Here is a 27,956-nt window from a genome sequence, read left to right on the forward strand (position 1 = left end):
ACTCTAGCCCAGGCAACAGAGTGACACTGTGTCTCAAAAAAAAAAAAAAAAAAACCACCCCACACAAAGATCAATTAAGGCCACAAGGATAAATCACGTGTGCATTTTTTACATAAGGGAAATTAGAAAAAATGAAGAGGGCAGGATAGAAAAGTAATAATGCCAGACACCTGGTCATCTTCTTCCTCCCTATATTCAGAGATCAGATGTTATTTCCAAAACTTCCAAGGATATATATAGCAGATACAAATCACTCCCTTGTTTCAGCTTCACCAAGTTAGGCTATAAATAATATTTGGCTGGTCCTATAAGAAGGAATCTCCCATCATTTAGTCATCTAAGCTTTCTTATTTTTGGATGTGTAATTTATTGACTCTGTAGGATAATCAACCTCAGCACACTATAACATAAAATATAACCAAGCATTTCATCGTGATTAGCAACCACATATCCCCTCAAAACCTTCCTTCCATGATAATAAGACAGGAGACAGGAAGACGGTGGCAGTGATGCTCTAAAAAGAAATACCAATTTCCTCTGCATAGCCAGATGAAATTGATGGAATACTCCTCTGCTCTCTGTTCCACAGAAAGTAAGGTCACTGAATGCAAATAAGTGCAAATAAGAATATATACCAGGATCCAGATACTCACATTGAGCGTGGCCTCATCATCCACAATAGAGAGCTTCACAATGTAAGGATTTACAGACTGTTAAACAAGAGAAGAGACTCGAGGTTTGAGTATGACCTAGTTAAGAAAGCCCATTAGCTACTTAAAAAGTGTTAATAAACATGCTTCTGTAAGGCACTCTCTGCACAACAATGCTTCTGATACCCAGTCCGAACCCATCTTTGTCTGTTTACTCTCCCCATTTCCAATAAATCTCGCAGCGTGTATGGGCATTCATCAAGTGCACACACAGGTACATATGTTACACACACACACACACACCAGTTCTGTTCTACTTGTATTTTCCCCTAGGCTGGATTAGTGTAGACTTATGTGTACCACTTCTCCCATCTTGCCCTCTTACTTGTTTCTAAAAAGTAAGTGAATGCTCCACAAAACTCACTTTGTCCTACCATATCAATAATTTACTAAGTCCATAGAGATAGTTGTCTTTTGGGGGACATAAAAGCTTCTCTGCCATAAGGCACATATTTATACATTGCTAACTTACATTCTCATCCCAAAGGCTCCCTAACCGTTTCACAAACTATATGCAAGAACTGATTCACCCACCCGTAAAACAAAGCCACCTTGGGGGTGGAAAGTGGCAGCTGTTTAACAGCCAGAGAGGCCGTTAATGGAGATCCAATACCCAAATAACACCACAGGGGGACAGAAAAAAAGGATGATATTACCCAAACAACAATCTGGTCAGAACACTGGGATTTAATGATTGTCCCATCACTTACAGTACTGGAAGATTTCTTCAGTTTTTCCAGAACCCAATCTCAGTTGGGCAGCATATGGAAATGAACATATATTTAAACTCATTAAGCAATTGGACCATCTCCTACAAGCGGGATGAGAACCAATGACCTTTCCTCCCACCTACAAGAGGTGAGGAAAGACTTCATATAGATCAGGCACCATTTCTAATCCAAAAGAGGCAAGGAACAATAGTTCTCAGACTGGCAATTTTTACAGCTACCAAGAAAACTCATTACTGAGAAACTTGAAAACCCAACTGAAAGGCTCATTCCCCACATAGACCTTATTTAATCAAGTTTCTAAGGGGATCTTTTGCATGTCAGTTGGGAGTAGAGAAAGAGACAGCTTTGCCTTCTTAACAGCCCACATGTTTATAAGGTTTTATACAATACAATTCACGGAGGTAAAATCCACTCCATTTGTTACTTGATCTGACAAAGGGAAGGCTCTCAATACTTCTTCCTATAATCAATAGTCAAATTCTGCTGATGCTATAGACTTCAGAGAAGATCCGATTTAAATGGATCCTTGCCAAAGAAAATCAGCAGTCAGTTAACCTAAAAATGCCACCATGATGAGAGGAACACTAGAAAGAATAGGCTGTTTCTTGGCATAATTTTAGAAAGTTCTAGTCACTCGCCTTCCCAAAAACAGACTGTTTTAGGAAATAATAAGGATCATCTGATTTCTAAGACCAGCATATGCTTTAACAGCAGCTGAGGAAAATGCAAGATGGGTAAACACATAGATTTAAGTTCTAGCTCTTCTACTTATTAACTGTGACAAATTGGGCAGATTAATTTAGCTAAACTTAAATTTCCTCATCTGTAAAATGAGGCTAGAGATTGAATATCTCTTTTCTGAAATGCTTGGGAGCAGAAGTGTTTTGGATTCTGAATTTTCTCAGATTTTGGAATATTTGCACTATACTTACCAGCTGAGCATCCCCAATTCAAAAATCTAAAATCCAAAATGCTCCAATAAGCATTTTCTTTGAGTGTCATGTCAGCACTCACAAAGTTTCAGATTTTGAAGCATTCTGGATTTCAGATTTTTGGATTATAGATGTTCAACCTGTATTTTCTCCCCTGGAGTTGCTATAGGGCTTAATGAAGTAAGACATGTAAAATCCTTAGCATAGTATCTGGCATACAGTAAGGACTCAATAATTGGTACAGGTAACTATATTTTTCCTCCTTTCACATTATTATTACATTCAAAGGAAAAGCTCTTTAGGAAAAAGAGGGGGAAAAAGAACAACTTGCAACTAAACATAATAAACAATTTGGTAATTTCTGGGAAATATCATGCTCAGGGAAGCATTTGGGATTTGAGTCACTTCATCTTAGGAGACTTGGCCAGTCTACAAGGTCAGGATCTTAACACTGTGAAAATTTCTATTCTACCAGACAATGATTGTTCTTAACACTATACACCTCTTGTGTTCGTCACTTTTTAAAACTGGAGGCAATCTACTTTTTACCCACAAGACCGAATTACAAACTCAGTGACCCTTTGGAGTATCACTTTAACAGGATCCTGCCTTTATTTGATCTAAGATATACTCACCCACTTTCAATGCTCTTCCCTAGACCATTTTATGTATGTGTGTGTGGGGGGGGGGGTGCCTCATCTATCTCTTTAGATGAAATGACTAAAATGGAATGCATTACTTGAAGTGAGGAAAAACTACACATTTATTACATGACATCCCTTCTACCACTTCTGTTCCCTATGTCCAACACCTTATTTGCCCTCTCTGTGCTCAGCTGGGTACCCAGCCTCTCTAGTGCCTCTGCACCTTTCTAAAAAGGTTACAACTTATCCTACTGGTCATTGGTGGTAGCTAGAATGGTCTTCTCCCACAACCACACCCTCTCACGCTAGTTTGCATAAAAGTTCACCAGTTTTGGTTGTGCTATGTTCATCTGGAATTCCTCAGGTTCCTGTCAGAAACCTTCCTGGTCCATGATCACCAGCCTTCCTTAATGGTTTCTGGTGAGTGATTTATATCAAAAACTGCAAAGCCCAGATAAATTATGCCCACCAGCTTGCCCTTGCCCACTACATTAATTCTTCGGGGGCTTCTGACAGACTAGAGATGCATACCTCACTCCAGAAATATGTTCTCTTCAGTTCCTTGGCCATGTCCAATATTTCAGGCTGACATTTCAGAGTGCCCTACTGGGATGAGCCAGGGTTCAGTTCATATTTAGAGAAGCCAAGCCATTGCCTCAGAGTGGCCTGCATCCCGCAGATGTTCTGAAAATATTCATTACTGATGATGGCGCGTTCCTGTCACATATAACTCAATTCTCTTTAACTATCCTCAGCATTTTTCCTCAGCTATTTTTCTTGATGTTGTAATAAGGCCCCAGAGGCTATTACACATGACAGAGATCAAAATGGCTACCATGCCAGCGCCTTCAGATCACCAGTAAAACAGGTGTTGGTGATAAATTACATATTTATTAGTAGCTCCACACACCATTCATCAGTTCCTCCAAGACAATGAAAGCAATCAGCTTCGGGGATTTATAACACATTAACGTTGCTCCACATATTCCAGTCTCTCTTTAAGTACTCCTTTCTCACAGCCTTTCTTCCATATCCCTCCTTATAAGAATAAGCTCCAGATTTTGTGTTACGCATCACTTTCAACCTGGCTGAATAAAGCCTAACTGTGAATCATATCAAAAATCACTAAGCGAAGATTTAGAAGCTCGGAAAAGAAAATCCTCTCTCCAGCTGGCCGATTTCTCATAGCACTGCTACTTATTAAGTGAAGAAAGTCAGATTGCTTCAATGTAGCTCCTGACTTCTGGGTTCTGTAAAGTGTTCCTAGTGTCTAAGATCCAGTGACAAAGGCTTCATACTCCTTAAAAGAAATCCCCAGTGAGACCTGCAGTCTTCCCTGATCTGACTGGTCCTCTCTGACTGGTCCTCTTCCTTTTCTGTGGATTCTGCCCTTTGAAGGGAATCAAATACACATACCAACCCAAGTATATAAATCTCTGGGTTCTCCTCTTCATCTCAAAAACCTATAAATCTGTACCCTGATTAATTCAGGGGCAAAGAGAACTCCAGAATTGATATGAATAAGGCCTTGTCTTCAATTTTTCATTAAAATCAGAGTTTCCAGCCCAACAGTGGTACTTATATAAGTAGACTGCATTAAGGAAATCTCATAAACAGTGATGTGCTGCATAATGACGTTTTGGTCAACTATGGACTACATATATGACAGTGGTGCCATTAGATTTTAATGAAGCTAAAAAACTATTCTGATGACATCCTAGACATGGTGATGTAGCACAAAGTGTTATGTGTTTGTGATGATGACAGTGTAAACAAACCTGAACTACCAGTAGCATAAAAGTATAGCACATATAATTATGTACAGTATATAATACTCAATAAGATAATAAACTGTTACTGATTTATGTATTTACTGTATATACTTTTTAATTGTTCTTTTAGAGAATATTCCTTCTATTAATACTTATTAAAAAAGAAGTTAACCGTAAAACAGCCTCAGGCAGGTCCTTCAGGAGGTACTCCCGAAGAAGGCATTGCTATTATAGGAGACAACAGCTCCATGGGTGTTACCACCCCTGAAGATTTTCTACTGGGACCAGATGCAGAGGTAGAAGACAGTGATATTGATAATCCTGACCCTGTGTAAGCCTAGGCTAATAATATGTGTTATATCATAGTTTTTCCTTTAAGTTTAAAAGAAAATATTTTTAAAAACACGAAAAAAGCTTATAGAATAAGAATATTAAGAAAGAAAATATTTTTGTATCGCTATACAATATGTTTATATTTTAAGCTAAGGGTTATTACAAAAAAGTCAAAAAGTTTTTAAAAAGTAAAAAGATTACAGTAAGTTAAGGTTAATTTAAAGAAAGAAAAAATTTTTTTCATAAATTTAGTGTAACCTAACTTTAAATTCAGTGTACAGTAACGTCCGAGGCCTTCACATTCACTAACCACTCACTCGCTGACTCACCCAGAGCAATTTTCAGTCCTGTAAGCTCCAGTTATGGTAAGTACCCTATCTGAGTGTACCATTTGTTTTCCTTTATACTGTATTTTTACTGTACTTTTTCTATGTTTAGATACACAAATACTTACCATTGTGTTACAAGCCTACAGTATGATGTACAATGACATGCTATACAAGTTTATAGCCTCGGGGCCACAGGCTATACCATATAGCCTAGGTGTATAAAAGGCTATACCATCTAGGTTTGTGTAAGTACATTCTATGATGTTCACATAGTGACAAAATTGCCTGACGCATTTCTCTGAATGTATCCCCTTCATTAAGTGACACATAACTGTATAAAAATCCAATCTTTCAAAACAGATGTAGTCGGCCGGTGGGTCCCAATCCTGGCTAATCATTATATTCAATAGGGCATCTTAAAAAAATATTCCCAGGCACCCGTGCCCCCACCAAGAGATTCTGATTCAGTATGTCCAGAGTAAAGCCCAGAAATTTCTTCTTTTTAAAAAGTTTGTAAGTGTTCTAATAAGCTGAGTTTGGGAACCACTACATTAAAGGATACTTACTTTATTAAAAGTTGTAACACACGATTCCTTTAATTAACTATATCCTTTGCCTCATGCATTTAATATAAGATTTTTGGAATTTGGTTTATCAAAATTAATCTATATGCCATTTACCAATAACATGTCTTCTATGTTAAGCAAACTCCTTTAGGAGGGAGCACACTTAAGAAGATTATAAAAAGATAGTAACTCTCCATTAAGGGGCCCACTTACCTCATATTTTCTGTAGTTCACCAGCAAAGCCAAGAGGACAACAGCATCATACCCATGCTCCCTACGACTTGGGGGATGGGAGAGTATCTGTAACAAGCACCAAAAATGCATGAGAGTGCTAAATCGTGGTTCTTGAGAACACAGAGAAAATTTGATGTGGCTTACCCAAAAGAGAAAGAGGTACTAAGGCAACTGACCTACCTGTAGAATTGCTTCAAATATGCTATTGATCATTACATACTCCAAGATAGTGTTCTGGCTGATGTTATCTGTCACCTGAATGCAATAAAAGGCTTTTTAAAGTCTGTACTGAGGCACCCTGATATCTCATGTAATCTCCTCCCCTAGCATCTAAGAGAAACAGAAACGTTAAAACATTCTACTAGATACTTAGACCTTTCACAACGACCTCCGAAGTCATCAGAGCCCAGACAGATACTATGAGGGCGAAATTAGGAAACAGAAAACTTCCTAAGTCTCTGAACTTCTCATTGTTTCTCTCATACCCTTACACAAGCATTTGCTTAACAGTTTCTTGGGTTTCATTCCTCAAACGTACAGGAAAAGGTTTATGAATCCAGAAGTCTTTAAGAGGTGGCAGGGAAAGGGAACCATCTGAAGTAAATGAAAAACACCCCACCCCTCCCACTAGAAAGTACAGGCCAGCCTCCAGTTATAAAATCAAAGCCAGAACAAATAAAAATATTCAGAATCATAAGAGCTATTTCCAAATGAGACCTGATGAGAAGGACAAGTCTGACAATCCAGAAGGCAGTAGTTGTCCCAGAGCAGTACTTCTAAAGTGATAAATATCACAGAGTCTGCTGACTAAAAATGCCAGCAGTTGCTCCAAAGAGCAACTTCTAGGAAGCAAAGCCCATGCAACTAATGTGCTATACATGCAGACACAAGGAGTGATGTAATATCCCAGCAGACAATTTTTTTCTCTTTTTCTTTCTAACTTTGGGCTCAAGTATTCAAATAAGCTTGCCCCTGCTATTAATTAATATTAATAAAACATATATGGGTCACTTACAGTCACTAAGCAAAGGAGAAGTTTCAGACATAAACTCTTCAGACTTTCAGAACCTTCTGCACAAAGCAATGAATCCAAACTCTCCATCAAGTTCTGAGAAAGAGAACCATTAAGCATTAAACCATACCAAATAACATGTATGCCCCACTTTTGTCCTACTATAGGTTATGTTCCACAGGGTAATGTGAATGACACACAATGAAGTAACCATATAATTCCCCTAGGCCTAGGCCTTGCAAGATTCGACAATGAAAAAGAAGACTTCAAAGTCTACCTATTTTGGGAAAAATGCTTTAGAACAATTGCACAGAACAATAAAGAACTCACTCTTCTACCAAATGAACGTTTGTAGCCTGTCATCCCCATATAAATGTTTAGATTAGAATGAAGTAAATAAAAAAAGAGAAATCTAATGCTTAAATAACTGTATATAAGTTTCATTATTTGATAAAGAACGCATATCACTTAATGCAGGCACACTGAACAAAAGACAAAGAGATAATATCACTACTGACTATCTCTGGCCATATGCACTATCTAACAAAAGCTAGCCTGTGTCCATGCTGGTCAACTCTATTTGGCAATGTAATTGGAATTTATTACTTGCACTAAAAACCAGCTAACAGACCCAAGCTAATCAAAAGACGAAACCTTTAAATACTAAAATAGAAGGAAAAAGAAAAGAAATATTCTACATTAAATGGAGGAGAAAGTATAGAGAGTAAGGATTTAGCATGCTAGAAGACCAAGGTGAAAGTTCAAAATAAGCTGTTTTAGTTCACTTCAGTAAATACGTGAGCATTTACTCTATTCTATATATTGTGCTTTTTCTTTTTTTTCTTTCTTCCAAAAACCAGCATCATAGCATAAATATTAGGCTTTCAAAAAATATAAGAAAAAATAAGACCATGACTCTTGTTCTTGAGGTGCTTTCAGTCTAATAGGAGAGAAAAATAAGCTACCAGTTTCAATTCAATGGTTACAATGACAGAAATATACATGAGGGAAGAGAATTAGCTCAAAAGTCACCTATTTAAGGACCCCTCAGGCACGAGTTATACTTGAAAAAATCAGCAGGAATTAATTAAAACTTGGGGAGCGGCTGGGCGTGGTGGCTCATGTCTGTAATCCTAGCACTCTGGGAGGCTGAGGCAGGTGGATCATTTGAGCTCAGGAGTTCAAGAACAGCCTGAGTAAGAGCAAGACCCCTCTCTACTAAAAATAGAAAAAAATTAGCTGGACAACTAAAAATATATAGAAAAAATTAGCCGGGCATGGTGGCACATGCCTGTAGTCCCAGCTACTCGGGAGGCTAAGGCAGAAGGATTGCTTGAGCCCAGGAGTTTGAGGTTGCTGTGAGCTAGGCTGACACCATGGCACTCTAGTCCAGGCAACAGAGTGAGACTCTGTCTCAAAAAAAAAAACTTGGGGAGGAAAGGAATTCCAGACAAGCATTAGCATGATCAAAGACACATGAGGAATGAAATGGCCCTGGTAAGGGGCTGAATAAATTATTATGGGAGTATAAAAAATGAGGCACAGTGGTGAGAGATAAGACTGGAGAAGTAAATATGGCGCAGATCATGAAAGTTTTATAAGGCCAAGTAGGGAGTTTGGTCTTTATCCTGTTAGTGATAGGAAACTAATGAAGGGTTTTGAGCAGGAAAGATCTGAGTGTAAGATACATCACTATAGTGTTAGTATGGATGACAGATTTAAAGATGGTAAGCCTGGAGGGAGACCAATGAGGACTAATCTATCAATTTCCTGAGATAGTTGCCATGTCCTACTTGACTCTGCATCCTCATTACCTTCCACAGTGCCTGGAACATAGGAGCCCAAAAAATGTTTGTCAAAAGAATGAAGGCAGGCATTACTGGAACAGTCCAGGTGAGAGATAACAGGGACAGTGGCAGTAGGGAAAGAAAAGACAGGTACGAGAAATATGAGCTGAGATAAAATTAGCTGAACTTGGTGATCATCTGGAAAAAAATGGTGAAGGAGAAGAAAGAGTCAAGGATGACTCCCAGGTTTTTGGCTTAGGGACTGAAAAGACAGGTGCCCCCATTCTGAAATGGAATGAATGAGGAAGAAGATGCAGGAGGAACAATGAGTTTCATTTTGGATATGTCAAGCAAGAGGTGCTTATGGGAGTGAGTATACTCAGCAAGTGCTTACAGAGTATACAAGTCTGAGATTCATGAGGGGATGTTAAGGCTAAAGATAGAGACTTAGCAGTCATTAGCATATAAGCACTAGTGAGAACTATCAGAATGAGGAGATATCTGGGATTTTATATGGACTGTAAAAGGCCAGAATTTAAAAACGACTCTTTGTGTATTGATAATTGTATATTCATAATTTTTTTGATAACCTAACCACTGTAAGGATTCTTTGGTGTGTAGATTCCTTTACTTTAAATTTAGTGAGTGACAGAAGACTAGGTCTTCAAAGTTCATATTATGAACATTCATTCAGTATAGTGTCAAACACTGCACATCATATAATAGACTTATATCCGGAATATATAAAGAACTCCTACAACTCAACAATAAAAAGACAACCCTATCTAGAAATAGGCAAATGATTTGAATAGACATTTCTCCAAAAGAAACAAAGGAAAGTCAGACAAAAACAATTGTTGATGTGATGTTGAGAAATTGGAACCCTCATATATTGTTGGTGAAACTATAAAATGGAACAGCCACTATAGAAAAATAGCTTGGCAGTTCCTGAAATGTTACATATAGAGTTACTATATGATGCAGCAACTCTTCTCCTAGGAATATGCCCAAGAGAATTGAAAACATATGTCCACACAAAAGCTTATACACAAATGTTCATAGCAGCATTATTCATAACAGCCAAACTATTGAAACAACCCAAATGTTCATCAACTAAGGACTGGATAAACAAAATGTGATATATCCATCCAAAGGAATATTATTTGGCAATAAAAAGGAATGAAATATTGATATATCCCATAACATGAATGAACCTCAAAAACATTATGCTAAGTAAATGTAAGACAAAAAAGGCCACATACGATATGATTCCATATACATGAGGTGTCCAGAATAGCTAAACTCGTAGAGACATAAAGCAGACCAATGACTGCAAAGGGCTGGGGACAAATAGGAATGACTGCTAATGAGTATAGGGTTTTGGGAGGGGTTGACAAAAATGTTCTGAAATTAATAGTAGTGATGTTTACATAATCATATGAATATATTAAAAACCACTTGACTGTATACTTTAAAAGGTGAGTTGTATATGTGAATTATAAGGTTGCTATTAAAAAAAGATAGTAGCAAACAGCAGAAATAAAAATTCTGATAAAATCAAAGACATTGTGTTAAATAAGAAAGCTTAATGTTTAGAACTAAAGTTACCCTTGTATATTAATTTATTATGTTTTATTTAAATTTATAAATGTTCTTGAGAATGTATGATCACGATACAAATAATAAAATAAAATGTTCAGTCTTTATCCTACAGGAAAAGGATGTCTCAATTCAAATTTGAGAGCACCGAATCCTAACTACTAGACCACCAGGGAGGACACTTCAATTCAAATTTGAATTTAAAATTTTCCTTTGTTCAGATAAACCAAATCTGCTAAATAAATATATCCAAATTCAAGGCCAAATTCAATCATCTGTATCTATCTTGAGTCCAAATCTTCTGATATATCTGTCAGCTGACGGTATCCATGAACAGCGTCAGAGGCACCCATCCATAGGCACATCTGCAGCTGATGCCTCACCTTCATGCACAGCTCTGCTTTGTCAAAGCCTATCAGCATGTTGATAATGTCAAACCCAGAAGTAGACTTATTCTTTTGATGGACTCCTCGAATGAGTGCACACAACGTCTGCAGAGATAAAAGAAACAATTCTTTCTAGAGAGGAAGTCTCAAAACTAGAAGGGCAATGGGTCTGTAGCCTCACATTCCAACCTCGGAACCTCCTCCTTACACAGCTGACATTCAGTTTCTCTGAGCTCCAAAATACAGTCTGAGTCTTAATATGTGCAAAATTCAGAAATTAGGAACAGCAACTGAGTCTGTTGTCATCCTCATTTTTTTTTTTTGCCATCCTTTTTTGTTCTTGTTTTTTAGCTATCTCCTTTTTTAAAACTGCACTGCAGACAAAGACTAGAAAGTAATATTCAAAAATAAAAAATAATTCTTAAGTCTGAATCATGGGATTGGTGGAGATCTTCTTTATTTAAAATTAGTTTTAGCATTTACATTATACTTTAACAGTTTTAGTAATTATTTTTTAATAACTACAATAGTCAAGTCCCTATAGGATAAAAACCAATTGCTTCAAATCTTAAATTCATTATAATCCCTATCTACTACTTATTAGCTGGGAGAACCTGGACACATTAATTTTTCAGTGGCTCAGTTTTCTCATCTACAAAGTAGAAAGGATGATAGCAGCATCCATCTCATAGAGATGCTGGGAGCACTATGTGAATTAATACTGCAAAGCACTTAGAATGGTCCCTGGAACTTTATTAAAGCTCCAGGGCCAGGCATGGTGCCTCATGCCTGTAATCCTAGCGCTTTGGGAGGCTGAGATAGGAGGACTGCTGAGGCCAAGAGTTTGAGACCATCCTGGTCAACATTATGAGACCCTGTCTCTACAAAAAAAAAATTTTTTTTAATTAGTGGAGTGTGGTGGCACTTGTTTGTAGTCCTAGCTACTTGGGATGCTGAGCCACAAAGCTTGCTTGAGCTCAGGAGTTTCAAGGTTGCAGTGAGCTAGGATCATAGCACTGTCCTCTAGCCTGGGCAACAGAGCAAAACCCTGTCTCAAAACAGAAAAACAAAAAAGCTCCAGGAGACCAGGCACGGTGTCTCACACCTGTAATCCTAGAACTCTGGTAGGCCGAGGTGGGAGGATCACTTGAGCTCAGGAGTTCAAGACCAGCCTGAGCAAGAGCAAGACCCCATCTTTACTAAAAATGGAAAAATTAGCCAGGCATCCTGGCACATACCTGTAGTCCCAGCTACTCAGAAACTGAGGCAGGAGGGTTGCTTGAGCCCAAGAGTTTGAGGTTGCAGTGAGCTGTGATGACACCACTGCACTCTGGCCAGGGCAACAAAGCAAGATTCTGTCTTAAAAAAAAAAAAGCTCCAGGAATAGTGCCTGGAAGTTTGTTAAAGCTCAATAAGTATTAGCTACTATAATATTGTATAATATTTTTATGGGTCACCAAGTGGCTTAATAATGTCAAGTTATTTCATTGAAATAAAACAGTTTATAATTCATGCCCACACAATGAGTCACAGCAATTACTGGAAGTACAATTTTCAAATTTCATTTCCATTTTCATTGAGCCCCTATCTGACAACTCAAAATGTGGACCTTATTGTGCCAAAGGTAAACACAGTTATAGGATAAACATGGTCCATCTTTCTGGGGCATCAAGTTAAGAGCTAATTATTATTTCCATTCTACAGATGAGGAAACAAGTCTCACACAGTGATTTGCCTAACTAGTAAGTCAAACTTAAACCCAATCTACCAGAAGTTCCAATAAAATTCCTTATTCCATCATGGATTCTTCATATTCCTTTTTTTTTTTAGAGACAGAGTCTTGCTCTGTCACCCCAGCTAGAGTATAGTGGAATCATCATAGCTCAATGCAACCTCAAACTCCTGGGCTTAAGGGACCCTCCTGCCTCAGCCTCCCTAGTAGCTGGGACTATAGGCACATGCCCCCAAAACCTGGCTAATTTTCCTATTTGTTGAAGAGATGGCATCTCACTCTTGCTCAGGCTGGTCTCGAGCTCCTGACCTCAAGGAATCCTCCTCCCTTGGCCTCCCAGAGTGCTAGGATTACAGGGGTGAGCCACCATGCCTGGCTGGATTCTTCATATTCTAAGCTTGTCAATCACTGCCCTAAGTACTCCCAATCTAGGCTACACTGGACCTTCTAGATTATATAAACTTAAGAAACTTTGTTCACTATTCATTCAATAAAAATTTACTGGCCGGGCGCGGTGGCTCACGCCTGTAATCCTAGCACTCTGGGAGGCCGAGGCGGGTGGATCGCTCGAGGTCAGGAGTTCGAGACCAGCCTGAGCAAGAGTGAGACCCCGTCTCTACTAAAAATAGAAAGAAATTATATGGACAACTAAAATATATATATACAAAAAAATTAGCTGGGCATAGTGGCGCATGCCTGTAGTCCCAGCTACTCGGGAGGCTGAGACAGGAGGATCGCTTGAGCCCAGGAGTTTGAGGTTGCTGTGAGCTAGGCTGATGCCACGGCACTCACTCTAGCCTGGGCAACAGAGTGAGACTCTGTCTCAAAAAAAAAAAAAAAAAAAAAAAATTTACTGCTAGAGTGCTATTTGCTAGGCATTATTCTCTGTGTATAAGGAATATTCTACACACTAGGAACAAAGTACTGAATGAAATTATCAAAGTCTTTGCCCTCATGAAATCTATAGTGTATCCCCACCATCCAACCCAATGCCTGGTACAAAACATTATTCAAGAACTAGTTGTTAGGCTGGGCATGGTGACTCACACCTGTAATTCCAGCACTTTGGAGGCTGAGGCAGGAGGATTGCTTGAGGCCAGGAGCTTGAGACCAGCCTGGGCAACATAGCTAGAGTTCATCTCCATAAAAATTTAAAAATTAGCCAGGTGTGGTGGCGCATACCTGTCATCCTAGCTACTGTGGAGGTTGAGACAGAAGGATCACTTGAGCCCAGGAGTTTGCAGCTGCAGTGATTTATGATCATGCCGCTGCACTCCAGCCTGGGCAACAGAGCAAGACCTTATCTCTTTTTAAAAGAAGAAAGAACAAACCGATCTAGTGAGAAAATACTATACTTAGAATCTCTTCTGATTTTCACTATCAACTAACCATCCTTGTCTGTTTCCTTTCTATCTCTTCCTTTCTTCAAGTAATACAAGAACTCTGTCAAACAATCTACCTTGGTATTGGATCAAACTATACAAATGAGGCCGGGCGCGGTGGCTCATGCCTGTAATCCTAGCACTCTGGGAGGCCGAAGTGGGAGGATTGTTTGAGCTCGGGAGTTCAAGACCAGCCTGAGCAAGAGCAAGACACCATCTCTACTAAATATTGAAAGAAATTAGCTGGACAACTAAAAATATGTAGAAAAAATTAGCCAGGCATGGTGGCGCATGCCTGTAGTCCCAGCTACTTGAGAGGCTGAGGCAGAAGGATCGCTTGAGCACAGGAGTTTGAGGTTGCTGTGAGCTAGGCTGATGCCATGGCACTCTAGTCCAGGCAACAGAGTGAGACTCTGCCTCAAAAAAAACTATACAAATGTACAAGATTACTCCTACAAGCATTGATCTGTATAAATAGGAAGATGACTAAATGAGCATGGTATAAATATTTGATTACTTAAAGAAAGAAAGAAAAAAGAAAATTTCATATCTAAGAGCAATTCTACATTCCTCAGTTTCAACAGATGTGTTATAACTCCTTTTTCCTGTTAACCAAGACTGCCCCAATCTCCCAGCCTTGTACCTGCAATGCATTGACAACTCGAATTGGATGCTCCTCTCCTAGAGCCTGGATGCAGTGTTGAAATAAGCAATTAATATTGTCCTTGATCTTCATTAACTCCTCACCATCAAGAGATTCCAACTTGCCTTCTAGGTATTCTAAATTCACCTGCCAAAGAAAATAAAGGGCTGAGTGCATTTTTAGTGTGGCACCTAAACACATGAGAAGGCCATCTTAGTTACCAAGAAAATGCACAGATGTCACCAAGTCTTACCTTCATGAGAAAGAGCTCCTCCCAAAACCGAGGACTGCACTTACTGGGGTCCTCTGTCTGAAACCAGAACACATGCACACTCAACTTTCCCAGCTAATACCAAAAGCATTAAGAATACTACACACTGTGGATAGCTAGGGGAAGAAAAAAGAATACTACACATAGTCAACCTTACCTTTCAAAATTAACTTTTAAAATGCTTGGTTATTCTAAACTCTAGTAATGCAGAAGAAAATAATAGCTTTCTGTTTTTGTTTTTCAAATGGAAGACATTGTGCATGGATATAATGCACAAAAAGTTGAATAATGGCTCTGCATCAAAAGTTAAATAATGGCACAACGAATTTTCCTCAAATATTTCTCTTCTAGCAAGAGGTAAACCTAAACATCTCAATAAGTTAGTCACATCATGATATGTCCCCCTTGCATTGATTTTACTTTTTAAAATTTTTTCCCCAGATCTTCCAGAAGAGACCCTCTTGCATTTGTATGTTGTTGTTTTCAAACCTATTCACAAACATGAAATACAATGGCCCACTGAGCCAGGAAGGGTAAATATTATCATTATCCTCCTTTTAGGAAAGTGGGTCCACAAAGCAAAGTAACTTATGCAACTACATGAGCCAGAATCCAGATCATCTCAATAATAACCGCAATGGTTTTTACATCATCCTGTGTTGACTGTTTCTACTTACCCTCCCATAAGCATTTAGTTTTCTACAGAGCTTTTATTTATTTTTTTTTTTTTTGAGACAGAGTCTCACTCTGTTGCCCAGACTAGAGTGCCGTGGCTTCAGCCTATCTCACAGCAACCTCAAACTCCTGGGCTTAAGCAATCCTTCTGCCTCAATCTCCTGAGTAACTGGGACTACAGGCATGCACCACTATGCCCGGCTAATTTTTTCTACATATTTTTAGCTGTCCAGCTAATTTCTTTCAATATTTAGTAGAGAGGGGGTCTCGCTCTTGCTCAGGCTGGTCTCAAACTCCTGCGCTCAAACAATCCTCCCACCTCGGCCTCCCAGAGTGCTAGGATTACAGGCGTGAGCCACGGCACCCGGCCTGTACAGAGCTTTTAATATGCTATTTTCTCAATTCAAATTGGTCCAAACTGTTAGCAAAATTATGGTGCTAGAATCCAAAATTTCTCAGCAATAATTTTCAAACAAATTCTAAGAAATCAGAGGCTTCTGGTTAATAGGTAAAATAAGAAAAAGAGAACCCCTACTTTAAAGGAAGGCAAATGACATTAAATCACCAGGTCAATTGCCCACTATCACCTTACCTTAAGTTGATCTTTCTAAATCACTACCCAGAACTAAAGGCCTTCGTTAGTTAAGAACTCCTGGTCTCAAAATAAAATACTAACAATCTCTTCTGGATTTTTAATCCAGAATGGCATAGAGAAGTAACACTTCTACCTTCTCATAACATCCTCATTTAGTGAATTCTTTCTATCACTTTCTCTCAAGTCCTGCTCCCCAGCAGGGGTCACACTTTGACTCTCACACTTCTGTAATGTCATTTTGTTGTCTACACATGAAATTCGGGGAACTCATGGAGCTGGCACTTCCCATCCCCAAAGCCCATTCAAGCAGGAGTTCTGTGTATGCCAAACTTATTTAACAAAGAAAAGCCCTAATAGGATCCTAGTATCTACTCAGTTTCTCTATAGCCACTTGTATTAACCTGGGTAATTCTATATCAATCACCTACATGTCAAACTCTGTTTCTAAGGTATTTTAGTTGATTGTATAATTTATATTACTTATAAGAGTTCTTGTCAGAATTAGACCTAATGAATTTAGTGATGCATTTAGAATAGTGCCAGGCACATCACAGAAACTCAATACATGGTAACTCTTTTTGTAAGTATTATTCTACTTTACACGTACTACTTATGACCAGAATTTCAGAAGGCAAGTACCCCTTCAGGGTATCTAATTACTCTAATCTTCCCTTATAGGGTATATTTTACAACATAGACTTGGACCATGGCAATCAACAGTTCTGAAGACCCAAAGAAATCCCTGATCCAATTGCTAATAATTCCTGTTATCCCATATAGTTGAAGAATGAGATAGTCTAACTAAACAATTGTTTTGTCCACCAACAACTTGAGATGGAATATAATAATGTATCTTTTAAAAATATCTGAAATTTAGAATTCTAGGGCCAAAAGGAATTTCATGGCACATGTAGAATAGAAGGGTCCTTAAGTCAGATCATATGGAAAACAAGTCTTTTTTAAAGATATTCAGAAAAGAAGCTTCCCCAGCCTTCCTCACTCCTTGCAATTTTTTATCATGATCATAATCCCTCCTATGAGAGCTCACGCCTGCCCTCCAGCCCTCTCCCCTGCTCTGACCCCTTGAAGAACTTGAAGGTGGCAGGCAGAGGTATGGTTATTTCTCATTTTGGACTAAGAAACTAAGGAGTTAAGCTGTGTAGAGTGACAGAGCTCTACACCTTACCATGAAGATCTCATCATACATCAGCACCACTTTTTCCTTTAGTGGTTTTTTGGAGGCTGAAGATTTCCGAAGCAAACCTCCTCGTTTCTCTACCTGTGCCATGGTTAGAGAATCTGTGAAAAGAAAGTCACATTTCAGGGCAGTGAAAATAGTCTGTATGATATTATAATGGCAGATATATGTCATTATATATTTGTCCAAACCCATAGATATACAACAAGGAGAGTGAATCCTAATGCAAACTGCGAACTTTGAGTGTGATGTTTAAATATAAGTTCATCAACTGTAACAAATACCACTCTGGTAGGGGATGTTGTAATAGGGGAGGTTGTGGATGTGTGGAGGCAGGGGACATATGGCATATCTCTGTACCTTCCTCTCAATTTTTTTGTGAACCTGAAACAGCTCTAAAGAAATAAAGTCTTTTGGCTGGGCATGGTGGCTCACATCTGTAATCCTAGCACTCTGGGAGGCCAAGGCAGGAAGATCATTTGTGGTCAGGAGTTCGAAACCAACCTGAGCAAGAGCAAGACCCTATCTCTACTAAAATATAGAAAAAAAAATTAGCTAGGCATGGTGGCACATGCCTGTAGTCCCAGCTACTCAGGAGGCTGTGGCAGAAGGATCACTTGAGCCCAGAAGTTTGAGGTTGCTATGAGCTAGGCTGATGCCACTGCACTCTAGCCCAGGCAACAAAGTGCGACTCTGTCTCAAAAAGAAAGAAAGAAAGTCTTTAAAAAAAAAAAGAAAGAAAGAAAAGAAAAGAAAGTCACAGTCAGTGCCAGAATGCTCTCCAAGATGCTGGAGAGTCTACTGAAATACCACTCAATGAGAAATTTTTTAAGAAGAACTGATAAACAACCATGCCATAGAGTCTGTGCATCTCTGTCCAACACCCTCTCCTGACCAGATAATGTCAAGGTTTAAATCATTATTTGGCCTACAGCACAACACATTTTACATCCTTATAACGTGTCAATGGACAAGGCTTAAAGCAGGTCCAAAACCAAACACGAAAGTGTAACTAGCTCCATCCATAATAGGTCTGGCCATATATTTGAGGCTGATGGAAGGAAGGCTTCGAAACACACACTGCCCACAGACTGATGGAGAAGTTAAATTTCAAATATTGATCGAGCTTAGGACCATTAAGGCAGGAAGTCTGCTGCAGACTGATGTGCTCCATTGATTTCCCCAAAGTAAGTAGGTCCTCATCACTGCAAAGTACTTGGCCTTCACTGCCTCATAAATCACACTGCACTTGACTGTCTTCAGAAATTCCTCTGGAAAGAGATCCAAGGCAGAAAATAGCAGTTAAGAAGCCAAAAATTAAATCTGAATTCAAAATAACTGAATATAACACTACTTTCAAATTTAATTACATATACTTGTAACACTATTGCAGACCAAACTTCAATATATTCTTCAATTCTATATAAAAGCAGTTCTATAAATCATGCCCAAATTTTTCCATCTTGCTTCAAGAATTTTCAATTATTTTTTCAAGTGAGAATTTGAAATCCCAAAGATCTCCACCATTGATTTATACATATTCCCTCACCTCCCAGGCTCTTTCTATTATGAACAAAGTTCCCCTCTCTTGCTCTCTCTTGAATCCTAGGCTCTAGCTATGAAACTTAATCTCATACAATGTCAAGTATGGGGACTAGGGAAGAGCCTGATTTTACTTCCAGACAAATCCAAAACTGCAGAACTATTTTTGTTCAATAACTTTTAGAAAACGTGCACTATCTTTCAAATCAAAATCAAAATTTTCCTTAAGAAAGAGATATACCCCAAATACAAAAGGTTTTATCCTAGACATTGTCTTTCTCTAATATATATAGCCAAAAAAGGAGATTCATCTTTGAGCATACACCAAAGCACAGAAAATTTCCCCCAACTAGATATTAAGCATCTTTAGCAAAGGGACTACATCTTATGCTAATACTTTTTCTATAAGTACTTGGCTCCTGGTAAATGCTCAGTGTATGCTGTTCACTGACTAATTCTGAAATAAGGCGGGGGGTGGGGGGGCCTGAAAAGGCCTAGGTTGAACCTAAAATTTTAGTAAGATCTATTTCTATCAAGGCTTAACTAAGCCCTCAAATTCCATTATGGTCCAGAGAAAACTGAACAGAAAAATAACAACAACAACAACAAAAAAAGAGAAGATTCTTTTGAACAATTTACATTATATTGATCACGGCTTTGCCTTAAAGCATGAAATACAGCCTCTGTTCAAAACATTCTTGTGTCTTTTTAATAGGTTGTCAAGAGGAAGATGTCCTTATCTGGGGAAAATAAATTGGAAATCAAGAGGATTCTGTTAAAATAAATCTAAAGCAATGCAATTCTAAGCTTAGTGGATATAGATATTGCATGTGCTCAGCTTCAACCAGTTGATTAGCAGGAATATTGGGAACTAAAAGTTTCTGGATGTGAAAAGCACATGTTTACAAACATCCCCCTCAGAGGATTTATAATTGGGTCATAGCTAATCAATATCCACCCCAAATCTAATAAACTCCCTTTCTCTATTTCAGAATCAATGCTTTCTAATAAATAAAAGGGAATAGGGGAAGAGGGAAAAACAATTCCAATCCAAACTACCAAATTTCCTAAGAAATTAAATTCTTTTCATCACTCTCCTTCCATCTGAAGCAGGGGGAAATTCAGCCAAGGGCCTCAACTCATTACTCTCTGTCATCATAACAGGCAACTGGCCTGAAATATAACTGGAAACTGACAATATAAAGTCTCCTTCTCCTGCCAGCACTCCCACCCAGGGAACACAGCAGACAAGGATGCCTAGTGTGGTGGACTGGGAGAAGTGCAGAACTTACAAAAGTTTTCCTTTGGGTCTCAGAAATTAAGCCTGTGCTCTTAAATTTGAAAGTAAAATATCTGATTGGTAGAGCAATAAGTTAAAGTACATCAGTATTGTGAGTGTAATTAGTTTACATCCTCCCACTGCTTTTTTCCTCTTTCACAACCATCCCCCCCATTCCCTTGTAGAGAGAACCAGGATCAGCTGAGAAGCTACAAGACATAACGGAACCAGCAGAACTGAGACTAGAACACAGGTCTCCCAATCAACTAGGTGACACTAAGTTACTGTGCTTTTCAGTTTCCTCACAAGTAAAACAAGGGGATTCAACTAGACTATTATTTAATGATCCTTTCAGCATCACTGAAATACCACAAATATATAAGGGGCACCTAAATACTATAAAGCACTAGTTTAAACACCAGGGGGTTACAGCGAGGAAATTTCAGACCTGATCCTCTGGGAGCTCCCCATCTACTGGCAGAGACAGTAGATATCAAGCCAAATACATGAGAAATAAATGGAGTAGAGGTACAAGGAAAATGCTGTGGGACCATAAGGGAAGTAAAGAAGCATTTTTTCACTATGCTATGACCCTTGTTGATCCACGCTTTTAAATCCTCTGGCAAAAAAGCAAGTACAGCAAAGGTGCAGTAATCCCACAGCAATGTCAGCTTAGGCTTTAACAGTTTCTTAGACATAAGACATAGGCAAAGTACAAAAAAAAAAATCAGGCAACTTTTCAATACTAATTTCACCTACTATCAAACTCAGGAATGGCTTCCCCTCAACTGAATGGTAAATCAATTAAGCCTTTTATTCCTAAATTGGAGAAATTGCTGGCCCTATAACCTGCAACGCAACTTCTCTTTGAAAGACTAAAGTCATTTTTAAGGTCTATATCTTAAAGCAATCTAGCCACAGACTTTTTTTTTTTTTTAAGAGACAGGGTCTCTCTCTGTCACCCAGGCTGGAGTGCAGTGGTGTGATCATTGCTCACTTTAACACTGAACTCCTGGGCTTAAGAAATCCTGCCACCTCAGCTTCCCAAGTATTTAGGACTACAGGTGTGCACCACCACACACGGCTAATTTTTAAAATTTTTTGTTGAGATGGGATCCACCATGTTGCCCACGCTGGTCTAGTGCTAGAAATACAGGTGTGAGCCATTGCGCCCAACCTCACACACTTCTTAAATGCACATCACAGCTGGGGAAGAGCAAGATGGCTGAACAGAAACCTTCAGGGATGATCCCTCTGCAAGAACACCAAATTCAACAACTATCCACACAAGCAAGCACCTTCAGAAGAACCAAGAATCAGGTGAGCGATCATACCACCTGCTTTTAACATTGTATCAAGGAAAGGGGCATTGAAGAAGGCAGAAAAGACAATCTTGCGTTGCCTACTCCACTCCTCCCCAACCCCCCAGCAGTGTGGCACCAACTAACAAGTGGAGAGAATCTGTTTGCCTCGGGGAGGAAGAGTGAAGTGATTGTGGGACTTTTCACTGAAACTCAGGGCCACCCTGGGGAACACAGCATAGGGAAGAATTCTGTCAGTGCCCACAGAGGGAGCATTTAGACCAGCCTGGCCAGAGGGAAATCCTCCACCCCAAAACCCAAGTTCCCGCTAGCCCCACCACCGGCTGACAAAAAGCAGCCTGGGGTCTGGACTAAATTCATAAGGCAGTTGGGCCACAAAGGCTGCAGTCTTTGGACAACTCCTGTGGTTGTGCTGGCCCAGAGCCAGTGGACTTGGGGTGCATGTGATCCAGTGAGACACAGCAGCAGTGGCCAAGCCTGTGTCACCCCTTCCCCCAACTCCAAGCAGCAGCACAGAAAGCATCTTCTACCATTTGGGGAAAGGTAAGGGAACAGTTCAGAGGTCTTTGTTTTGCAACTTGGACACCAGCTCAGCCACAGCAAAATAAAGTACCAAGCAGACTCCTAAAGCTCCCGAGTGCAGGCCTGAACTAATGGATGGCATTTCTAGACCCACCCTGGGCCAGAAGGCAACATGCTGCCCTGAAGGGAAAGATCCAGTGCTGGCAGGATTCACCACCTGTTGACTAAAGGAGCCCTTGGGCTTTGAGTAAACATCAGGTAGCCAGACAACAGGCACTACTGGCTTTGGGTGAGACTGAGCTGGCTTCAGGTGTGAGCTGGAGCTGAGGGCAAAGAAAGAGTGCCCATATCACTCCCCACCCAACTCCAGCACAAAGAATGAAGGAAGAGAGTGAGGCACTTTGGTAATCCAGGGAATTCCCCCCTATCTTACCCAAGTCCACAAAGGTGGTACCACCAGGAATCTGCAAGAGTCACAGCATTAGTGGGCTTGGGGTACTTTCAGTGCTGATACAGCAGCAGAGACCAAAGACTTATATCACAACACTCAATTCCCTTTGAATATTTGGAAAGTCTTCTCAAGAAGGACGGGTTCAAACAAGCCCAGACTGTGAAGGTTAAAACATGTACCTAACTCTTCAATGTCCAGATATGGGCAAACATCCACAAGCATCAGGAACATACAAGAAAACATGACCTTGATGGATTGATGCTAAAAAACTAAAAATATAAATAAAAATAGAAAAATATACTATGACCTCACTAAATAAACTAAATAAGTTACCAGTGACCAATCCTGGAATGATAGGGAGATACACGTCCTTTCAGATAGAGCATTCAAAATAGCTGTCTTGAAGCTCAATGAACTTCAAGACAACACAAAGAAGCAATTCAAAAGCCTATCAGAGAAATTTAACAAAGAGATTAAAAGAATAAAAAAAAAAATCAAGCAGAAATTCTAGAGCTTAAGAATTCAACTGACAAACTGAGAAATGCATCAGTCTCTCAACAGCAGAACCGACCAAGCAGAAGAAAGAAATCAGCGAGCTTGAAGACAGGCTACTTGAAAATACACAGAAGAGAAAAAAAGAATGAAAAGAATGAAGCATGCCTACAAGATCTTGAAAATAGCCTCAAAAGGGCAAATCTAAGAGTTATTAGCCTTAAAGAGGAGGTAGAGAGAGAGACTGGGGTAGAAAGTTTATTCAGAGAAATAATAACAATAGAACTTTCCAAACCTAGAGAAAGATATCAATATTCGAGTACAAGAAGGTCAAAGAATACCAAGCAGATTTAACCCAAACAAGACTACCTCAAGGCATTTAATAATTAAGCTCCCATAGGTTGCAGATAAAGAAAAGGTCCTAAGGAAGCAAGAAAAAACAAACAAAAAAACATACAAAGGAGCTCCAATACATCTGGCAGCAGACTTCTCAGTAGAAACAAAATAGGCCAGGAGAGAGTGGCATGACATATCCCAAGTGCTAAAGGAAAAAAAACCTTAGCCCTAGAATATTATATCCTGTAAAAACATCCCTCAAACATGAAGCAGAAATGCTTTCTCAGACAAACAAAAGCTAAGGGATTTCATGAACACCAGACCTGTCCTACAAGAAATGTTAAATGCAGGCCGGGCACAGTGGCTCACATCTGTAATCCTAGCACTCTGGCAGGCCAAGGCAGGAGGATCACTCGAGGTCAGGAGTCTGAGACCAGCCTGAGCAAGAGCGAGACCCCCCGTCTCTACTAAAAATAGAAAGAAATAATCTGGACAGCTAAAAATACATATAGAAAAAAATTAGCCGGGCATGGTGGTGTATGCCTGTAGTCCCAGCTACTCGGGAGGCTGAGGTAGAAGGACTGCTTGAGCCCAGGAGTTTGACGTTGCTGTGAGCTAGGCTGATGCCACGGCACTCTAGCCCCAGCAACAGAACGACACTCTGTCTTAAAAAAAAAAAAAAAAAAAGAAAGAAAAAGAAATGTTAAATGCACATTACTTCACATCCTTGCAGATTGAAGTGGTCAAACCTAAAGCCACAACTCTTCAAATGCCCAACATGAAAGGAATGCTAGTTACACTGAGGTGGTTGGTTATTCATTTATCTTATTGTCTTCTTGAGCACAATGCTTACCAACTCTAGTACCAGAAAATAAATTTAACAGGAACTCTAATTTCCTGGGAGTTAGCAAAATTAACACAGTTAATCTATCAGAAGTCTTGGGTTTTAGTCCCAATTCTTATACACTCTTTCTATAAACTTAAATTTCTTTTCTCTCCCTGGGCCTCAATTTGCCAATCTATAAAAGGAAGCAATGGAACATCTCTCTGCAGGCTTCCAAAATTAATGGTCTGGAGTTCTAAGTTCACATTTGTAATGGACTGCTAGCAAGTTGTCACCCTCTCTTCACATTGAGGCAGACTCAAAAAGAAGTGCTGTAGCCAGATGCCACAGTAAACATCCTAAAACACTTCAACCAGTATATAAGAAAAGAAAAAGGAGAGAAGAGAGAAAAAAGGAAAGGAAAAGAGGAAAATGAATAAAATTAAATGTGCCCACAATTTAAAAAGAAAAAACATGTATAGATCAAGCATCCATTCATTCATTCAAAAAATATTTATTGGCCAGGTGCAGTGGTTCATGCTTGTAACCCTAGCACTTTGGGAGGCTGAGGTGGAAGGACTGCTTGAGTTCAGGAGTTCGAGACCAGCCTGAGCAAGAGTGAGACCCCATCTCTACAAAAATAAAAAAACTAGTTGGGCATGGTGGCACGTGCCTGTAGGCTCAGCTACTTGGGAGGTTGAGGCAGAAACGTGGCTTGAGCAAGGAGTTTGAGGTTGGAGTGAGCTATGACGACACCACTGCACTCTAGGCCAGGTGACAGAACAAGATCCTGTCTCCGGAAAAAAAAATGTATTGAACAACTTTTAGGTGCCAGGCACTAGGGATGCAGCAGTGAACAAGACAGAAGAGATCCCTGCTCTCACAGAATTTTCACTCTAGTTGAAGGCAGACAGACAACGAGGAAGATAAACTGAGACAGTGGTGAGTGCCTTCAAGACAAATTGCCAAGGCAACTACTTTAGATTGAGAGATCAAAGTAGGCCTCCATACTTGGGCTGAGATCTGGAATAACAGGAAGGAATCAGCCAAGTGAAAATCTTGGGAAAAGTATTCCAGAAGGAAGGAATGGCAAGTGCAAAGACCCCAAGATTTGAACACACTTGACATGTTCAAAAAACAGAAGTGCCGTGCCACTCTTGCTCATGCCTGTAATCCTAGCACTCTGGGAGGCCGAGGCGGGTGGACCGCTCGAGGTCAGGAGTTCGAGGCCAGCCTGAGCAAGAGCGAGACCCCGTCTCTACTAAAAATAGAAAGAAATGATTTGGACAGCTAAAAATACATATAGAAAAAAAATTAGCCGGGCATGGTGGCACATGCCTGTAGTCCCAGCTACTTGGGAGGCTGAGACAGAAGGATTGCTTAAGCCCAGGAGTTTGAGGTTGCTGTGAGCTAGGCTGATGCCACGGCACTCTAGCCAGGGCAACAGAGCGAGACTGTCTCAAAAAAAAAAAAAAAAAAAAAAAAAAACCAGAAGTGCCAGTATGCCTAGACTAGAGCATAAACAGTCCTTTTTTGAAATGCTTTTATAAAGTTTATTAAAGTGGGTGTTTTGTGTTTGTGAATTTTTTAAATATATAAGGAGAATTCAAATAGCTATGAGCAATAGAATGGGAATATTATGGTATATTCATACGACAGAATATTAATATAGAAATTTAAGGCCAGGCACAGTGGCTTATGCCTGTAATCTCAGCACTTTGAGAGGCCGAGGCAAGAAGATTACTTGAGGTCAAAAGTTTGAGACCAGCCTGAGCAACATAACAAGAAATCATCTGTATGAAAAATTTTTTAATTAGCCAGATTTGTTGGCACGTGTCTGCAGTCCCAGCTACTTGAAAGGCTGAGGCAGGCGGATCACTTGAGTCCAGGAGTTTGAGGTTGCAGTGAGCTACAATGATGCCGCCACATTCTGTTTGGCCCGTGCAACAGCTCAAGACCCTGTCTCAAAAAAAAAAATTAAAAGAACAAATTATTAATACATGAAACGACATGGATAAATCTCACAGAAAATGTTGAATGAAAAATGTCCAAAAGAGTACAATTTGGGCCAGGTGCCGTGGCTCACACCTGTAATCCTAGCACTCTGGGAGGCCAAGGCAGGAGGATCGCTCGAGGTCAGGAGTTCGAGACCAGCCTGAGCAAGAGCGAGACCCCATCTCTACTAAAAAAATACAAAGAAATTATCTGGACAACTAAAAATATGTAGAAAAAATTAGCCAGGCACGGTGGCGCATGCCTGTAGTTCCAGCTACTTGGGAGGCTGAGGCAGAAGGACTGCTTGAGCTCAGGAGCTTGAGGTTGCTGTGAGCTAGGCTGATGCCATGGCACTCTAGCCTGGGCAACAGAGCGAGACTCTGTCTAAAAAAAAAAAAAAAAGAAAGAGTACAATTTGATGGTGCTATTTATATGAAGTTTAAAAAGGCAAAATTAATCTCTGGTGACAGAGGTCAGAATAGTGAGTGGTGGGATGATGAGTGGGAGGTAGCACAGTGAAGCCTTCTGAGATGCTGAAAATGTGCTCAATCTTGAACTAAGTGGAGGTCATACAAATGGGGGCATGTGTTAAAAAAACATTAAGTTGTACACCTCATATTATGGATATTCCTTAATCTAAAAGAAAAGCATATGTGTGTTCACATATATGTGAAATTTAACAGCACCCACACAGAACACTAGAACAGAGCTTAGGAGGGACCCCAGGCTTGAACATTTGGGACACCAATCTAAAATAACAACCAGAGAACAAGTATAGTGGCTCATGCCTGTAATCCCATAACTTTGGGAGGCCAAGAAGGATCATTCAAGGCCAGGAGCTTGAGACCAGCCTGAGCAACATAACCCATGACCCAGTTTCTACAACAAATAACAAAATTTTCCAAGTGTGGTGATGTACACCTGTTGTCCTAGCTACTCAGGAGGCTGAGATGGGAGGATCACTTGAGCCCAGTAACTTGAGGCTGCAGTGAGCTATGATCACCACTGTACTCCAGCCCAGGTGACAAAGCAAGACTCTGCCTCTAAAAAAAAAAAAAGGTGATAATAATAATACATAACATTACAGAGTTCTCGCTATAAACGTTGTACTGTTCTCAGTGCTTTAAATATATTGTTTTTGGGTTTTTTTCTGAGACAGTCTCTCTCAGTTACCACAGGTAGAGTACAGCGGCATGGCATCGTCATAGCTCACTGCAACCTCAAACTCCTAGACTCAAGTGATCCTCCTGCCTCAGCCTCCTGAGTAGCTGGGACTATGGGTGTGCAACACGACACCTACCTAATTTTTCTATTTTCATTAGAGACAGTGTCTTGCTCTTATTCAGGCTGGTCTTGAACTCCTGAGCTCAAGCAATCCTCCCGCCTCAGCTCCCCAGAGTGCTAGGATTACAGGTGTGAGCCACTATGCCCAGCCTAAATATATTGTATTTAATCCCTACAATAATCAGATGAGATAGGTACTATCATCTTAATTTTACAATGAAGATTTTACTTTGCTCAATGTAATATCACTCGAAAGTGGCAAAGCCACTATATCTTTCTTTCTGGTAGCCCTCTCCTCATCAGAGGGCAAAAAATCAGGTGGTGACTAGTGGAACATTAATAACCAGATTCAGTTAAATTCAATTATATGGAAACTCCA

At 39.7% G+C, this 27,956-nt stretch overlaps 1 protein-coding gene across 3 annotated transcripts in view; it reads right to left on the bottom strand.

Moving 5' to 3' along the window:
* Positions 1-27,956, bottom strand: part of ARMH3 (armadillo like helical domain containing 3) — a 156,404-nt gene that overhangs the window by 125,417 nt on the left and 3,031 nt on the right. For all 3 annotated transcript variants that reach the window (XM_069461159.1, XM_069461158.1, XM_069461160.1), the window contains exons 2-9: positions 17,520-17,632; positions 15,046-15,102; positions 14,793-14,939; positions 11,033-11,140; positions 7,267-7,359; positions 6,432-6,506; positions 6,231-6,317; positions 654-710 (exon numbers count right to left, since the gene is read on the bottom strand). In XM_069461159.1, the coding sequence (XP_069317260.1) occupies positions 654-710; positions 6,231-6,317; positions 6,432-6,506; positions 7,267-7,359; positions 11,033-11,140; positions 14,793-14,939; positions 15,046-15,102; positions 17,520-17,621 (726 nt within the window). In that variant the 5' untranslated portion in view covers positions 17,622-17,632. The remainder of the gene's footprint in view (positions 1-653; positions 711-6,230; positions 6,318-6,431; positions 6,507-7,266; positions 7,360-11,032; positions 11,141-14,792; positions 14,940-15,045; positions 15,103-17,519; positions 17,633-27,956) is intronic.

Source organism: Eulemur rufifrons, chromosome 28, assembly GCF_041146395.1.
Source record: "Eulemur rufifrons isolate Redbay chromosome 28, OSU_ERuf_1, whole genome shotgun sequence".
Lineage (NCBI taxonomy): Eukaryota > Metazoa > Chordata > Mammalia > Primates > Lemuridae > Eulemur > Eulemur rufifrons.